This window comes from Pararge aegeria, chromosome 5 (assembly GCF_905163445.1).
Source record: "Pararge aegeria chromosome 5, ilParAegt1.1, whole genome shotgun sequence".
NCBI lineage: Eukaryota > Metazoa > Arthropoda > Insecta > Lepidoptera > Nymphalidae > Pararge > Pararge aegeria.
Window position 1 is genome coordinate 7,451,824 of NC_053184.1, and position 19,258 is coordinate 7,471,081.

Genomic DNA, 19,258 nt, shown 5'->3' on the forward strand with positions numbered 1-19,258 from the left:
CATAAAGGAATCGCTGTGATTAGTCGAGCTTATCGCTCAATGGCCTAGGCAAATAGTAATGAATAGAGTAAACAAAGATAAATTTAATAAATCAAACAGCGTTATTAGAACTTGCAAATTCTTATGATATCTACTGGAATTGACGAATTCTTGGTCACGATACTCTATTGACTCTATCAATGTAGTATCCCAAGATTGAACCGAGTAAATTTTGGAATTTAATATCAACCGGTTAGGTAGGTCTTGATAGTTTTTTTTTCCAACTATTGAGGAATTAACTATTTTTCGTAAATTCAAAGAAACTTTCTTTGAATTTACGAAAAAAATTGTTTCTCTGTTTACGAGTTGTTGCTGGCGTCTTCGTTCGCATGGAAATTTTGTACAGATATGCCTATGTCATCATTAAAATCATATGAACCTATTACAAACCCACTACAGGGTACTGGTCTCCTCCCACAATGAGGTAGGGTTAAGGCCGTAGTCGACCACGCTGGCGCAGTTTTACGGGATACAAAGTACGTACTCTATGTGATATTCCAGCATATAATCTACATCTGTGTTGCACTTAATCTAGCACCGTATACTCTTTCTTACGTAGTAGAGTAAGTTATATTAATTTTTTCTGGTTTCGTCTGGTGGGAGGTTTTGTGCCGTGGTCGTGGTTACAACCAAAGATGTGCCGCGATTTAGAGTTCCGGTGCGATGTCGCGTAGAAACCGATTATGTTATGACTACCGTACTTTCTACCAGGTAAGCCCACCCGTCTTAGACTGCACCATGACTTACCACCGGGTGAGATTGCAGTCAAAGGCTAACTTGTAGTGGGAAAAATCTGAACTACCGCATATTTATTGTTATAAATTTGGTCCACTAACGAATGACTCCACGACCCGGGAATCAAACCCAGACTGCGTGATTCGTAGTCGAACATGCTTTCCCCTAGCAGTTCATTCAAGTCGAATTATACTAATTACAGTCAAATGAATGCATATGCCACCGTGACTTTAAAGTTTTGTGTAGTTAATTTAGTGCAACTTTTTATACGAATGTCGAGTATATCGCCAGATGGCGTTGCTTCGCATGCCGTATGGCGGCATCATGCGCTGCTGGGATTCTGGCAATTTCTCTGTCTATCTCAGATTATCTCGTGTACGTCTGTTGCAATAAAAAGTCGGCATTTGAGTATCTACATGAAAATAAACTTTACGAATATAAAGTTAACAAAAGTCGACCATTTCTTTCCTCCCTTATAATGAAAACAAACTTTTAAGAGTAAAGAATATTTTTATTGTTATAATATAATAAATAAATAAATAAATAAATAAATATACTACGACAAGTCACACATCGCTATTTAGCCCCAAAGTAAGCGTAGCTTGTGTTATGGGTACTAAGATAGCTGATGAATATTTTTATGAATATAATACACATTAATACTTATAATATACATATAAACACCCAGACACTGAAAAACATTCATGTTCATCACACAAACATTTTTCCAGTTGTGGGAATCGAACCCACGGCCTTGGATGCGGAAAGCAGGGTCACTGCCCACTGCGCCACTCGGCTGCCTAAAAATATAACTAGCCCGCGTATATGGTAGTGTGTACCGTTAATATATTTTTTTTAAATCTTATATATTCTTTATCAAATCATCCTACAAATTATGTTAAGATTGGTTCAGCGGTTAAGCCAGACAAACAAGTAGTCATCATAGATTTAATATGTACTTACTATTAAATCTTTAGGTAGCATAGATTTCATATGTAATAATCTTAAAAAAAAAGAGAGACAATCTCAAAGCGAAAAATTTGCCAGAAGCACTTTTTAACTTTGATTAATTTTTTAAAAAGATAGCCTTATAAGGTAAGGGTACTCTGTTCTCTATATAGGAAGGCTTATAATTAGCTAAAAAATATCTATTTTTAGTTATGTCATCCTAAATAAGCGACAATATGAAAAGATATAACTCGTAATAGAAATCAGCCATATCACAATAACTCCTATCTCAGGTTCCAAGGGTCGCATAAGATTCTCAGATTATAAACGTCATCTTTGAACACGTGGATCCTAGAGCAGTATGAAAAAGTGCTTATTCAGTTTTGTACGTTGTAAGTTGCTAGTTCCCTAAAGCAAAGTCCGTTTTTTTGCCCGTTCCCATGAACCCTGCGACAATGGATGCGACCTCGATGAAAGAAGCACCGAAGATCCACGCAAGAATAAATATTACAACAATAGGGTGGCTTCTTTGACTTTGCTTCGCGTGTGTTAGATGGATGGACTCAATTTAATACTTTGGAATTATGACGTGCTAATGTACCTACTCTATTTTTACTACAAAGTTATTGAAGGAAGGACAAACCAAAAATATATGTGTTATTCTAGTAGAATTATGGAGGTACCTAATGATTTGCACACTAGTTAATAGACTAGTTTGCAAATCTTTACCTCCATAATAGAAATGGCTAAATAATGAATCATCATCATCACTTCAAATAATTGTCCGCTGCTGGAAATAATTCTTTTAGAGAAGCTCTAAAGAATTAATAGATACAGTATTTAAGGATACGATAATATAAGAATTAAGGTCAAAGAATGCTGCACTGGTACTCGCTCTCTCATATGTCATATTATAAATTTGACACTTGTTTTAGTAAAAGCATCATTTTTAGTTTACCACGGATATGCCTCATCTTTGTTAAGATATGGAATTATACTTTGGGGTCATGAAACTGACGCAGATATTGTGTTTAAAGCACGGAAACGTTGCATAAGGTTGATTTATAATACTGACTTTAAAAATAGTTACAACTATCTGTAACTGTCCCTGTTCAGGGAACTGAAGATTCTCTCCCTGTGTGTTTGTAGTATATTTACGAAATCCGTATTTTTGTCCGTAAATATACACAATGTTTCAAACTATAGTCCACTGTAAATGCATGTTCCTGAATAATTTAAGTTAGTCATTAATTAATTCATAAAATAAAAACATCTAGTAACAGATTTGTCAGTTTATGAATTCATACTCATTCAACTTAAATTATTTGTTTATTTTAGAACAATTAACTTCTACGTAAGGTGGTAATATTTCTAACAATCCTAAAGAAGGAGACGTTCTTTTTTAAAGAATTTATTAAAATAAATACGTTATTATATGCCTAAATATTGACTCGCTTACATTTTAAATAATAATTAATACCTTGTGACTAGTCGCATTTTTGGAATATCACTGCGGTCATGTATCAAAATTTGTCGTTTTGACTACGACACCCAAAATAACAAAAGGCGTAGTGGCTCCTAACGGACTTTTTGATGCATCGATCAGGATTCCTTCCTTGTGTAAAGGTACATAGTATACCTACATAATAGATTGTAGATTTTTATGTTAAGCTAAAGTTATATTTCCCACGCGTATATATTACTAATCAGCACTTTCATATTATTATTGTTATTACTAGCCTATTAACATCTCACCGCTGGGAATCAGTTTCCTCTTTTATAGGAAAGAAGTATTAAGACGTTAAACCCACCACGCTGCTCCAATGTGGGTTACGGAGTTTTAATATTTCTTATTCATGATAGATATATCATGACACTGCTGGGCACAGAATTCTTCTCTCATAGAGAGTATTTTTAGAGCGTAGATCCACCATGCTGCTTCAATGCGGGTTGGTGGGTCTGAGCTATAAAGAAGGATTAACGTGCTCCTCAAAGCCCGAGGGATTTGCTGATTTCCAAAGTCCGTTTTGGCACCGAGAATTTACTTGACAGAAAAACTTGGAGCTATACTATCTGTAGTCGGCAATTCTAACCACTATACTAAAGTGGCAAGCATAATATTGAAGGTCCAAAATTGCCTTACTTGTTCATAATAAGTACACCGATTGAATATGACGTAAGCAACCTTCTTTGGCACAAAGATAAGTATACAACGTAGTTTTAAGAGAGCTATTAGAAGTAATTACTATTATCTACACTTAAAAAGAGCTGGTACTTAAAAATACACTTGTCTTTTAACCACTTCACACAGCCGACCATACTTAGTTTGCAGTGTACCTACTCTGTGGCGTTTTCCAAAAAGATAGGAAAACAATTTTAAGCCGCGTTTTGCTTCAAATTATATTTAATATTTCACTGTACCCATTGCAGCATTTTCTAGAAAAGATTTTCATCGTGAAATACTATTACATCAACGTACAGACAGTCATTATTGGATAGAAGCAGGCGGGGCGGTACTTTGCTGAATTCCATGAAATGCATTACTTTTATAACTTACATTTATAACTTCTTCGAACTTTGTACTCCACACCAAACAGATCCCCTAAAATGTACGTCGGGGCATCCCTTAACATCTCTTTAGCCCTTAAGAGATGTTAACTTCAGCAAATTATATCCAATATTCATCGCATATTATTAATTAGTTTATTTTATCTTGAATTTCTTTTCCCCATTTCAAAAGTTTGTTTAATTCGTTACGTCACAAATTTAAGAAAAGCTACTTCTCAACCTTATTCAGATAAGGAAAAAGTATTATAACTATTAGAATTTTGAAACGTCATCTCAAATCAACATTTTGTTTTGAAATGGTGGATAAAATTCCTTATTGTTCTCTCTAGTGTAACTAAAACACTAATCACAGGGAACAGTCCCTGACGAATGGGGTGGAAAATATTTAAATGGAAGCTAAAATACCGTGCAACGCCTTCTTACCGTAAAATATGATATTTGATGAATAAAAAGTTTTGAAGAAATTAAAATTCTCAACGCTCCCGGAACCGGACGCATGTGGAACGCGGCGATGTATTTACAAACTTTGGCATACCTTGCATTTTTGGACCGTTTCAACCTTCTGCCATCTCACGGAGTCGAAGAATATAATAATTGTGAATTAAAATTTTTTTTTATTAAAAAAACGTTGCTTATCAAAGTTATAAATTTATAAATTAAACTATTTTTTTTTTAAAAAAATAAATATACTACGACAATACTAAATTCGCCATCTAGCCCCAAAGTAAGCGTAGCTTGTGCTATGGGAACTAAGATGACTGATGCATATTTTTATGATAATATGTATATAAATACTTATAATATCTGCCATACATATAGCGGTGATAGCCTAGTAAGTGAGGTTAGGGCTGCAACTTCCCTGTCGGGGGGATTGAGTTCTATCCCCGGTACACAAATCTAACGTCTTCACCTCTTTGAGAGTTATGTGCGTTCTTAAATAACTTGCTTTATCGGTGAAGGAAAACATCGTACGGATAATGTTCTCAAAGGTCTTGAAATCTAATAATCTCGTAAACTGCGGCCTAGGCCCTTCTCATTCTGAGAGAAGACCTACGCCCTGTAGTAAGTGGGTAATGGGTTGAAATGATGTGCTGGGATAAGAACTCGGCCCCCACAAATTGAAGCCATCTAACCATTAGGCTATCACCGCTTTTATTGACTTGCATAAATTATATCAGTGTATGTAAAAACGTAAAATATTTGTGTTGTAATTGCCCTTAGTTACTAAATAAATAATGTAGTTATTCTAAGAAGTAAATATCTTCGGAAGAGTTTAAAAACGGTGCTTTGCATAAAATTGATTAACATTACTGGAACTTTGAGTTGATTGTTCTCTCCCTTGGATTCTTGTTTTTTTTTCGGGTAACGGCGGCGCATTACAATCATAATAGCGATACTGCCTTACCGTTAACGGACCGATCTGTGAGCCCAGTTACACAATTCTGGTTTATGGGAGGAGTTCTCTTTTTTTTTAATTCAGCAGTTTGATTCTCAAAGAGTCCTGTTCTTTTTGAAGTTGCACAGAATCATTGTTTCTTCTTGATTAACGATGTTAAACTTATTATTTATTAATCCATATGTGCAGGCTACATTAAACATATAAATTAAACTAATTTTTTAGCACCGTTTACTGATAAATAAGTATATATTAATGAGATGTGTGTATGTGTGTGTGTATTTAACATGATATAAAAGATTTAAATCATTTGGTTATGGAGATTATAATAAATTATTTCTATCGCTATATTTATATGAATAGGTATAGCGATAGAATTTTTGCTTTGATATTATATCATATTCATTAATAAATTCCAAAATATATTGAATGTGTGTCAACAAACCTTTTATTCGTCAAATTAATCTTAGATTAACTAAGTTTAACAGGTAATAGTGAAATGGGGCTGGCGGCATTTTAAACACAAAGCTTTTAAAGTAGGTCATTTAATGTTAAGCATTTTCACTGCATTAGCATAGGGGTATGTTTTAAGGGGTTGGTATTTGAGATGTGTCGTTAATAGTGTGATTAAGGTTATTGGATGACGAAATTAGTTCAAGATAATGAGTAATTGGGGGAATTTCTTACGGTTATTGGATAAAAAAACAACAAGGTGTCAATAAAAGCATTTAATTTATTACACTTAAAATATTATTAACTAACATCACATTATTTTTATGAAGGCACAGTTTAATATTAAATAATTAACATAATTTGTATTATTAGGTGCCGTTTTACTTATTTATGTACAAATGAAGTTACATTACACAGGATATAAACACTATTTTATTGATGACAATGAATAACCGAAAATAAAAAATAAATTATTTATAATTTAACTACTCTTGATTATCTACTTTATTATTTAAACACAATGTACAAAATTTATTAGATAAAATTATAAATAGATCTACTAGAAATATGTCATGCATTGGATATTCAGATGTATTTAGTACTTTAATTATTCTAAGTCATACATACAATTAAAACTATATCGAGTGACCGTTAAAGAACACCTTGCGCTCGCGCCGAGTACACTCTTTGGCAACGACAGCTGTATGTTTTGTTCGATTTAAATAACTACAATATATTAAAATAGCAATAAATAGTTGAGAACTAATTTTTCTAAGCACTAAACATTAAAAAAATACACAATTAATGACCATTTTTGGACAGCGAACGAACTTGTCTAGTTTTTTCTTGCCACCATTTTAAAGTTTCCTCAAACTGCTCTCGATCCTCAGGAGTGACTTGGATGTCTGGAAGTTCTTTTTTCAGCTCTACATCACTGTATTGTTGGTTGTCGAGATAATTATCCGATTCTTCTTTGTATTTATATTGGTTATGTAATAATATAAGATCAGGATTGATTGCCTCCAGTGGCAATCCTGAGTCTTCTTCAAAATTTGAGTGAATCTGTTGATGTATAGTTTCCGCATACTTCACTTCAAAATCACCCTCACTTATAGGCACATCCGTTTCACTGCAATAGCTTTGTTCGGGGATAACTGAGAACTGCTCGGCTGAGGAAGGAAAGGGAAAGTGGCCGTCAATAATATGTGGATTTACTTCTTCGTGTCCTAATAAATCTGAAGCAGGCGTCATTGGCTGTCCAGCACCTTCATCTTCCTCATATAAGTGTGAAGTGGAAACTAATTGAAATGTTTCGGACGATTGCAGATCAATATAATGCTGCGTGGGCATTCGATGTAACGTTCCATCTAGTTCATCTTCATCCATATCGTCGTCGTCCAGTGCAGGGGAGTTGAGTGAATAGTAGCTCCGTTCTTGGCTATTTTCTCTAGGCGACGACGATGCCGGCGACGGGAAAGATTCCATCGAAGGATGAGAAAAGTTTTCTTTGTCAGCGTGTCCAATATTGAGAAGACTTTCCAGATTTCGAATATATTCCACAGCCATGCGTAATGTTTCTACTTTGCTGAGCTTCTTATTTGGCCCTCTGTTGGAATTAGCATTTTCAAAAGCTGCAGCAACTTCGTCGGGTATATGGCGACGTAAAGCAGAAAATCCGTCGTTGACTTGACGGACTCGGTTCCTTTCCCGCGCATTTCGTCGCGCCACTGCTAAAGGTGTTGGGCTTCTTGTAGCTTCATCTGGTACACTTTCGCGGAGTTTAGGTCGTTTCGTGGATATATTTGGACTAACGGAATCTACATGCACTAGAGGCGACACTGAAACCGTATTCGGCGGTGAGTGTAACTTTTGTTTTTTCCGCACTATAATAATTTCACGTCTAACATTGTTCCCGTCATTATTGCTTATGTTCACGGAATTATTCACGGATTCTTGAAGCACCTGCGCTTTGAGTGGCGAGTTGCGGAAAACAACGAGGCCGATGGAACTCATTTTGATGATGATTCGGATTTTTCACATGTTATAACTGTTTGTTCTTAATTAGTTGTGGTTTTTGGGAGATGAGATCACGTAACTTGTTAGTGAGAGCTGTTGGAAGAACGTAATGAGGTTTAGGTGGCGTCAGGGCGCCGGCCTTCGCGGGAATGGCGCGTGCCACGGGCCGCACCTGGGGTGGCTCGCGGCTCACGGGGGGATCAACAGGGGTAGGTACTTACGTTTACTAGTTGCACACATGCCCTTTATAGGGTGGGAGAGCAGGAAACTTTCTACTTATCGATAATTGAACAACGAAAACTAGCTATTGCGGGCGACGGCGTGTTTTAAATTTTAAATATTTGAAACAAGTACCCAGTAGGTAATTATAAAAATCAATAAAATGACTAAAATTCACAAACGCGTAAGAATTTTGACTACTTTCGAAATTACTTTCTAGGGTCTTATGTAGAAATGAGCTTTTTGTTATTTTATAGGCATATAAAATTGCGGTTTTATACATATTTGTAAGTGCCTTTTTAAAATTAGGGGTTAAAAACACTATAAAACTATCATAACTTAAATGCAATATTAACAAAGTTATATTGAAATATCCAATAATGGAAGGCTTTATAGGTAAAATTTGTTAAAATTTACTACAGCAATTCCTAAAGTAATACTTCTACCGACATCGATGATTCAACCCTACTCATCCCTAACAACGGACAATAATTTCAAGGGGTGTCGCACCCAACTACTACATATCTCATGTGTGAGTATCTCACGCACACATACAGTGTATCAGATGAAATGTGTACAGATACACATGTGAAATAACGGGCTTTCAAACCGTTCGTGTGTTCAATGGAATTTTGTATGTGCAGGGGATGCTAAGTGCAATTTGGCTGAATTATAACTGAATTCGTGTAATAAGTTTAGTTATAACGTTCTACAGCTCTACTTACTTGTATCTTGAAGCTTTTAGGATTAATGCATTACTATTTTATGCGGAGTTATACTTTTTAGGGAGTTACAATTTTAGCTGTTGTTCGTTTGTATACTTTCGCTATATTATACATTTTTTATGTTTTCTTTTCACAGTTTAAATTCAAGATGGCGTTTGCCACAATCACGTCTGGTGCAAGGAATATTTATTGTTTTGTTTTTTCTTACAGGAGTAGTATCTTTAAGTTCATCCTTAAAATTCTTGTTTTTTCATATAACCTACTTTAATAATTAAAACCAACGATGACTGTTTGCGCTATAATTTTATGTCATCTTTAATTCATTGTGACCCTAGTTAATTAGAGTTATATTTTAAGATGTTAAATGTTTATATTTTCAGCGGAAATGTCCTGTTAACAGTTTACTTGAGCGAATCATGGAATGTCCTTATTAATAGCTATCAGAATTATTAACACTTGCTCTATTATGTGTGTTTGTGTGTGTGAGCTCGCCCACGACAGCTGCCTAACCTTTTATGCTTTTGTGTAGTGGCACGCGCCGCTCTATAACTAAGTATTATTCACTATCTATAAAACTAGGTATAAAATACGTTATTAATCAAAAAGCAACTTTAACTACTTCCCATTAAGATTTATTTCGAGCATGTACGATTTACCTACGTTATTTTAAAGATGTAAGGATTTTGGTTTTGACAGCTTCTTCTGGAGAGTCAGGCATCTTAGTTCTAAGTCACTTCCTCATGACTGAAGATCGTGGCTCCTTATTGATATAGCCTGCTTCACTACATGTTTCCATCTCTCTATCGTCACGTGGCATCTTTCCTTTGATCTTACCTGTGGGCTCCAGTTTTTCTATGCCTAGGTACTGTTCGAGTCTTACCTGGCTATGTCATTGAAGTAGGTACCTACTCGAGTATAATGTTGGATAGCCGTGTTTGCACGGTCAGCGTTTAAATATTGAGATGTTGGTCAAATACTCGGTCCAGGTAAAGCGTAATTGAGAACAGTAAGATCTGAGTTTTATAAATCTGATGTACAAATTAAAACCTACAGATCATATGGATAGACCCAAAAGTCTAAATAGAATCAAATGAGTCTGATGACCTCTTAATACTGTGCTACATTAATTGTACAACGAAACGAGTTTATTAACACTCATAAAATATGTTTATTTAGTTTATTAAGACGCCTTTGTTTTTTTCACGGCAATGTTGGTTTAAGAATAACGGCTTACAAAAGTATTCAAGGCGAGTAGAACCTGCTTAGTTTTTGTACAAAATACTGTGATTGATGAACACCTATTAAATTTCTTCATTATATTTCACTTTCCATAACAACGTAATTTACTTGTCCGAACGTAATTTACTTGTGACGTAATCTCTCTAAAAATACTCTATAGTTATAGTAGGAATTCTAGACATGGCTTAAAAATTTCGTTTTATTTTAAGAAAAGAATCCTTCTAATACTCCAAAAGTGCATCCTGTAATTCAAGATGTAGATTTTTTTCGGCCAATCCGCTCAGTAAGGTGAGTCCCGCCATCTTGCGAACATGTGGGTTCCGTACGCGGTGCACGGATTAAGGCTATATTTAGCTTAACCATATGTTAATGGCTCTAGAGAGGAAGGTGTAGCAAATCCACGCTAAGGGGGAATTGCATGTGACTGCTATTGAGAGTCCAAATATTTTTAAACTCTTTTTTTGTTTATATTTTGAGTCGTTTTTATTTATAGATTATTATAACCTCAAGGTTTTGTAAGACTTTCTCTGGCTAATCATCAAGAACGTCGTTCTAACGTAACTAAAATCGCAATCTTGATTTAACCAACATCGCATCGCATACAACTAGTTGCCCGCAACTACGTCCGGGATTATTTTAGTGTGATATTATGTATCCTCCAGAATGCAACTTATTTCTATTGAAAATTTCAATAAAGTAAGTTAACCAGCCCAGCATCGGTAAATTCCCCTTGTACCTACTGGTGCCGGTGAAGAAGCTGGTGGGTACACGGGTAGCTTCCCCATCGATAGTAAATGTATTTTTTTTCAAATGCAGGTTACCAGCTGCCTGGATGATTTTATACTAATTCCATCTCCTGTATGATTGTGAACTACGACTTCGCAGGTATGCAAAAAAATATGTGTAAGATCTTACCGTACTTTCATGACTTAGTCGGCAGATGACGGATACTCATTGCTTCCTCAACGCTTTCCTAGTATTATCAGGAACTTGCCTTAATTTAGCTGAATACAGTTCACTCCATTAAAACTTACAACATAAATACCTAAGAAGGCTATCTTTCTCTCTAAAGTTGTCAGAATTGGTATTAATTTACTTTTGCTTGGGAAGTAAATGTTGAAAAGTTAAGATTTTGTTACGAAACATTTGTAAACATTATTTTTTTCTTCTTAGGGAACTTCTTCGCCTAGCTTATGTTGGCAGCCCACTTCGTATACTTCTGTCTATTCTTCGCATGGTGAAAATGTAATGCAATACTTGCGATTCAGGTTTACTATTTCATTTTGGTTTATAGCAATAATTATCAAACCAAATACCAAGTAGATGGCCCACCTGATAAGTTTTAAAACAAGGCAACACTGGCATCTTAAGAACTATATCCACAAAACGACACCCTCTCTCCATCAACCTGTGAGTTGAGCAATGTGCCTGTAAATACACCGGCAACCACGTCCTTCGCAGTGAAACAGATTAATAATATAATAATAATAATCTCTCAGGCAAAGTCCATAGTGATACATTTAAAATGACTAAATTAGAAAAAAGCAATAATTAACAAATGGTCTCCAAATCAATGCTGCAATGCAATTAATTAATGCTTGTAGGCGGAAGAAATAAGCATAGCCACAGACGAGCTCTGGCAATAAAAAAAATTGTCTTCAGTCTGATATATTTTTATGGAATATACCATAAACTTTGTTACAAAAAGTTACTCAATATACCAAGCCTGAAGGTCGATTCATAAATGCTTGCCATTTGATTTAAAGACTGCAAAGGAAATCAGTTGCCTGAGTCACCCCAAAATCCACCTAGAAACAGAAATCTAACAGGAACTTAAAGTCAAATAAGATCATGAATAAGATTGTAAAAAGAGAAGAAAAAACTAACAAATAATTCTAACCTGCCCATTCATTAAACAGCTGTGTTTTGTAAAGCTATACTCCCGACCGAGTTACCTTCTAATGCAATAACCTATCTCAATACAGGTCGCCTTGAAATAGCTCGCCTATTGAGAAATCCAGACGCATTATTCCTTATTATGCTACCGCTTTACCTGCGAATAATAAAGTGAATAATGTAATATACGTTGTTCATCTTTATCCGCGAATATAATTGCGAAGCATAACATTAGATACACGATAGACTGACGACATAAACAGAGTGAAGGGTGCGGAAGGTTGAGGACATTTTATTCAAACTTAAAATTACTTCCAACTTTTCCAGGATAACCAGTTATCAACATGCTTTAGAAGTAGCAAGCTTTTTTGAGAATAGAATTACTTCGAAATCTTTAGTACGATTAAACATATCACTTTGTTTTGTGATTCAGCAGGTTAACGAATACAAATTTCCTAATACCTACTAGGTATACTTTATCACTCTTTCCTGATTTAACAACAGAGGAATACTGTACACATTTACTCTAAAGTGATTTCTAAATATTTTTGAGTCAGTTTTCTAGTATCGTTATTTGGTAAAAAAAGGAAAAATATGAACATAAATAAAACAATTATTAATAAAATCATATTTTAGAAGAGGCTAACACATTTTAGTATCATAGCATATTTTTAACCCCCGACGCAAAAAGAGAGGGGTGTTATAAGTTTAACGTGTCTTTATGTTTATCTGTGTCTCTGTCTGTGGTATCGTAGCTCACAAACGGATGAACGTTTTTTTTTGTGTCATAGATAGTTTTATCTCGAATGTTCTTAGCCATGTTTTATGCAAGTTCAAATATTGGTACCGCGTTACTTCCATGACATCGAAAGTAAATGGTAAGGTAACCATGACTTTAAATATGACATGTTGAGGTAAGGTTTAGATTTCGAAGGTGTCTAATTAAGTGGGATCAATTAGGCTCAATTACCAATACGGCGCGATGCGTCAATATGTTAGTTGCTAGAGTTTATTTTTTGTGCCGAGGGGTTCTTTAAATATTATTTTTTTATATATTAGGTACTAATGGTGTTTCTGAAACAAAGTTCACAGACTTTAAACAAAGTAGTACATGTTGATTTAACGTTTAATCACTAACATTATCACAGATGGAGCAGAAGCATTACAATTCAAATAATGGGGAACCTTCAACTTGAGATTTAAATAAGCTAAGGTTAGTAGCACAAAGCAGGTATACAGTCTGAATCTAGAGGGCTAGATTTAAATAGGCGCTCATTGAAAATCTGTGCAAGGGGGAATATAAAAGCTTAATATCCGGTCTCCAATGTTGTAGGATTTCGGATTATGAATTCATTCCTTAATATTTATTTTTGAATATGCGCTTATAATGAGTTTATGGTTTGAGTCGCAATTTGTTTTCATCCATAATACGTTTGTTAATTTATTTTGACGCTGAAGCATTAACGATTTATTGCTACAATAACACATTATAATTGCTAATGTTTGTTCTATTGATTCATATGTTAACTTATTTAAATAGAGTGAATATCCAGTATTTTTATGTTAATTACAACGATATATTTCAACATTGAAAGTACTTGGTTATACGACAGTTTTGGTAATGTGATGGTTTCGTAAGCTATCATAATAAAAAACAACTTAATTTGAGTTCCACATTGTGTATGTTCTTTGTTTGTAAGTTTAAATGAAGGCGATTTGCCAGTCCATTATAATTGGACTGGCATAATATGAACTAAGCATACAAAGTTCAAAAATATCTTTATTACTCATTTTTTTTTGTATAAGCAAAAATTAAAAGTGACCTGGCAATCATGAAATAAATTATAAAGTATTGCAGAAGCAAAAGATTCAAACAAATCTACAATTCCAGGACTAATTGAAAGTAAAAAGTTCGAACAAACGACTTCCCATAATGACGGGTTTACGTTCCCTTTCACAATAATATGTAGAGCAAAACTAACAATAATAGCATCCAGTGCGCTTTCAATTTGTGGTCCAGACACAAAAAGCTTTTGAAAGTGATTGTTTCTCTCCAGACGAGCTCCGTTCAGAAACTAGCCCCCTTCCTTGAGGACCTTCTTACTGAGTTCGTTTTCAATGAACTTCTTACATCCTATAAATGTACGTTTGCGTTCAAAATACTTTCTGTCGTTGCAATTTTGTACATTATTTACAATCACGTAAGGGAGTTTAAAGAAATATGCAATAACTTGGTTTTCTTCGGTGAAAGAACAAGATCGAGTCTGGTAGCTGTTCCGTTCAATTTAGTACTTTTCAATGGCGAAACCGTTACATGTAAGTGTTTAACAATTCTGTATGCACGCAACAGGGATTTCAAGGTGAATTTAAGACCAATGACTTTATTCACCTGCCATCATTTTCTTTACTTTCTGTCAAATTATTTCAAAAGTAATTTTACTATGTGAAAATGAAAATGTTGATATGAAATGTGTATATGAAAATTGTTGAAAGTGATCTGGCTTATTGTTGTTAGATTCTACGTTGATCAACGAAAAAATATTAAAACTGGCAGATGTTTAGGCCCGCGCCATCTTATTTAACTCGCACACTAGTAAACATGCATCTCACTTCAATGGCAGGGATTGTTGTTGTAAAAGAAAGAGAGAGAAACTACATTAGGGGTTGCACCAAGGGTTTTGCCACGTGACCTTTCTCAGCAACGCTCACTCACACACGAAAAAGAGAACCCTTGATCACTTTATTGATCCCAAAAAAAATCCATGCGATAAATTCTTTTATTGGGCCCATTTGCTTTCGTTTGTAAATGCATTTTCAATATAGGTAATTAGGTAATACTTATGGACATCAAAATTACATAAAGTATGTTATCTTACAGTAAACAGTTTTAACTATTATTTCATTTCTAAAATGAGGCAAATTCAGCTCGATGTGCCTTATTTATTTTACGAGTTGCAAGAGAAGGGCTTTTAATAGTGATGTTGCAGAAAAAGCTACTTAGCCATAAAAGAAAATCTTTAAAGTTATAAGTTATATAATATGATATCATATTATACTTATTAACTTCCGACAATTTGGTTCGTGTTTAAGAAAAACAAACTACTGGACTCGCGTATCAAGTTACAATACTTAAACTGTCGTCAGCCACCCACACGGTTTTTTTTCCTTTTTTACCGCACTTTTTACGTAACTAAATAGATTTCCTGTTAGAAAAACAAACAGAGACATTTATTGACTTCAAATTTTTCGTTTTAGTAAACCTCGTTGTGAATGAATGATGGATTTTGAATGACTCTACCTTTGACGGATGGCGCTTCCGATGGTCCCAAATTATACATCCTTACATCAAATACAGAAATATAAGCAAAAATTATACTCTTATTATCACAAACTATAATTACGCTAAATTATGCGATGTTACGCTACTGTTAGTGGGCGGTCTACAATATCAAATTTTGAACTACCTCAGAAGGGATCTCACAGGGTTTATCTGTTCATCAAAAAGCGTTTATGAGAAATATTGTATCAAGTTTTGTGAAAATTTTGGGCAAACATTGAATTGACGGGGCGTAGGCACCGATATTAATCGTCCCTTGTCTGTGATGGTACGCTTTTATGAATTACCGAAAAAACTCTCGACCGTTATATCTACGATATTCACTCAAAAATATAGACTTTACTAGTTGGTCTAAAGCTGTAGATAAGCTTTACTTACTTACTCTCAGACAATATTTTTCGCACTATGTACCCACATGTCCTTAGTAGATATTTATTTTGTATTTCAAAGATTTCTTATGCAATTGCCTCGTTATCAAATAGGCTCACCTATTTTAGGATAACAACTTCCTGTATGATCGAGCTCATTATTATTGTTAGGTTTTGAGTTATTCTACAATTAATTTCGAGCTCCTTTCAAGACATTGGCGTCTCTTCGCGCCTTGGAAAGTATGTTTATCCGCTGTTCATTTTATGACTTACATATTGTGATAATATTGCTAAAAGCCCACCAACCTGCTCTATGGATCTTAGACTGGGGATAGATAATTTGACTTTTCAATTTAAAGACAAAAGAAAAAACAGTACGGATTTCGGATTGGTTTGAGAAAATATTTTCATAGTAATAATTCATGGAAAAATCAGATGGTCCACCTGATGTTCTTATCACGGGATAAGAAAAGTACAATTACGGGGCACAGGGTGGTGCTTTGTAGGTTCAAAGTGCAGCCACTTGTGCAGTCATAACATCCTTTACTTATATTAAAGACCAGAACACTGCAATGCTGCTTGGCGGCAGATATAAGCATGGTGGCAGTACTTCTCCGGACAAGCTCTGTCACTTTTGGAACCCTCGTAGCTTTAGTTTTAAGTTTACGAATGTGGTTATCGCCATCATCTCACTACCGTGTAATTCTTATGTACGCATCAAAAGTGCCACCTGTGGGCCTACTTGAATAAAGATATTTTTGACTTTGACTTTGACTTTGACTGCAATGCTGCTTGGCGGCAGATATAAGCATGGTGGCAGTACTTCTCCGAACAAGCTCTGTCACAAAAAGCTCTAAGTACTACTACCAAATATTTCAGTTCAGGAAATAATTATTATTCTTAAAGAGAGCTTTAAATAGCCCCCAGTTATTGAAATAGGAAGGATTAAATAAAAATGTTCTCCTCAACAATATATTTAGAATTTGTGGTTTGTGTGATTGAATTTTTGTGATGTCTCATTTTTTGCTTCTCAATCATTTGATAGAACAGAAAAAAGAGATATCTATCTTTGGGGAATGTTTGAAAGAAAAAAATGCACGGGACCGCACTACTGTGGACACCGCTTTGATTTACGGGAAATAAAAGTTTTGGGACGATTTAGCGTGGCAATTAAAATATTTAAAGAATCACCCTCGGTGGGTGGTGGGCGACAGTTCTCACGAGCCTATTAAATATAATTTTATTTGTTTTTGTCCTTTTTTGTGGGCGGCGAAATGTCCTTCGATTTATTGCTGTGGACATATTATTTTCGGTACTCTTTGGCATGCTTTATGTTATGCAATTCGGTACGGTGGCGCTACGCAATTTTTTATTGCAACTTTACTTCCTATTTTCGTAACCTGCCTTTTTATGTAACCGTTCCCTTTGACTCGAGAACCTATAAATTATTATTTTTGAGAAAAACATTGACATTTGTTTTGTTTTGCCCAAAAAATTAATTTTGAATAAGGGCTTATGTGTAGGTACAGTATTTTGAAATTGAAGAATTTAAAGATTGACAGCTTGATTAAAACCAAAGATAATTTAAAGTTAAGCTGAAATAAACAAAAAAAAATCCTTGACATTAGGTACCAACAAGGTTTTCAAAGTATATTGTTCACTAAAACTATAATTAAAAGGAATAGAATTATCGGCCTAGATTTGACAGAGAAATGACTCCATTTCTTTGTCAAATCTAGTTTCGGAGTAATATCAAGTTAAATGATAATTGGGTTCCAAATAAAAAAATAGAAGTTGGTCGTGCGTCTCCCAAACTCTTAAAGACTACTCTTTCCCTTTTCCATTGAAAAACAATTTCAATATTAATAACAAATAACTTTCATAACAAGCACTAAAGTATACGCCTTATGTATTACAGTGATGGCTATAATGCAAAAAGCCGTTAAATGTATAAATTTTTGCCCGCTCGATAGTTTAAAGGATCTTACGAGCATTCAACAATTATCTACAAGCTTGTAAATTGGGAGCCGTACAACTTGTAATATCATGACAATCAATTGGCTGTAATTCAAAGAAAATAACCCTTTGGAAGTGGCCGTTTGTCCAAATGTCAACATCCATAACCGCGCGATGTTATCAACGACGCGTATACTCGGAGCATTAAAATAAATTCTATTATAAACGATTTGTGAAACGCGTTGTCAGCATGACGCGAACGGGGTTTAGTGAAAAACTTTTTACCCAACAAAGGGTATAATAGTTGTGTCATGAGACAACGTTGTGATGAAATGTTGACTGCTCTTGGTGAGATCGCAGCGTGAGGTGAGCGGAGTGTTCACCGTTTGGAAGCTTGGAAGCTACCACCCGCTTAGAAATGTAGCTCGGAATTAACATTTATCGTTCATTTTTAACTCTTTGCATTAAGTGGATGTCGGGCCGAGGCAGTAAAAGATGAAATTATAATAGTTTATCTTTATGGTTCGAGTTGGAACGGCGCATGTCATCGGTGGGGATGGGTCGTTAGTATAAATTTGCTCGCGCTGTTTAGCCAGGCATAAGCCATACAGGGGCTTTTAAATCACATCGCGGTGAACATGCACGGTGTGTTCTTTCTATTGCAATAAGTTTTAGAGGCGTTATCTTGAACCGAGGTGTCGGCAAAACGAACAGTTTAATTGAATAAAATTAGTCAATAAACTGTGCATGTCGAAGTGTACCACAATGGAATACCGCCTCCAGTCCTCGTAAAACAGCTTTATTTACTGGAGTCTCCTTTGGGAATCCACATTACGAAGTCTCAATACACTTTGTAGCATTTACATGTGTTCGCTCCGTGAAGTAAGGCGACAGTTTATGTTTCAACGCTTCTTGCTTTTATTTCTTGATCTAAATAACTGGAGTGTGTAGGAGGCATAAATTCAGCAGAATTTATAATGCCTTCAGTAAATACTAGATGCAGGAACTTAAAGTCACTTAACCGGTGTTGACTTAATAAAGTTTGTTTTAGCAAGTCTCTGGTTAATTATCCGAATAGCTGATTTACTTTTCGTAATGAGAGGATTCTTTTTGCTGTTTTCTTCGGGAACTACTACTGGACAAAATAACAAATAAAAAGTTCAATTTATGGTTGACTGTAGCTAACGAGATGGTTTTTAGTCTCTACTTTAATATACCTAGTATACTTAACAAGTTGTTCCCTGCGACTGTGGCCACTTACAGTTGTGAGTAAACAACATTTCTAAGTATACTTTTCCTACATAAACTTTCATGCGCCGTTTTACAATATCCCGAACTTCCGCGTCGCATCACCTGGCTGCGC

General features: G+C 35.0%; 1 protein-coding gene across 1 annotated transcript; it reads right to left on the bottom strand.

Moving 5' to 3' along the window:
• Window positions 1-6,940: 6,940 nt before the first annotated feature.
• On the bottom strand, window positions 6,941-8,152 carry LOC120624077 (achaete-scute complex protein T8-like). Its single transcript, XM_039890413.1, has one exon. It carries the CDS (start codon window positions 8,150-8,152, stop codon window positions 6,941-6,943), a length of 1,212 nt encoding a protein of 403 aa, XP_039746347.1.
• Window positions 8,153-19,258: the final 11,106 nt, after the last annotated feature.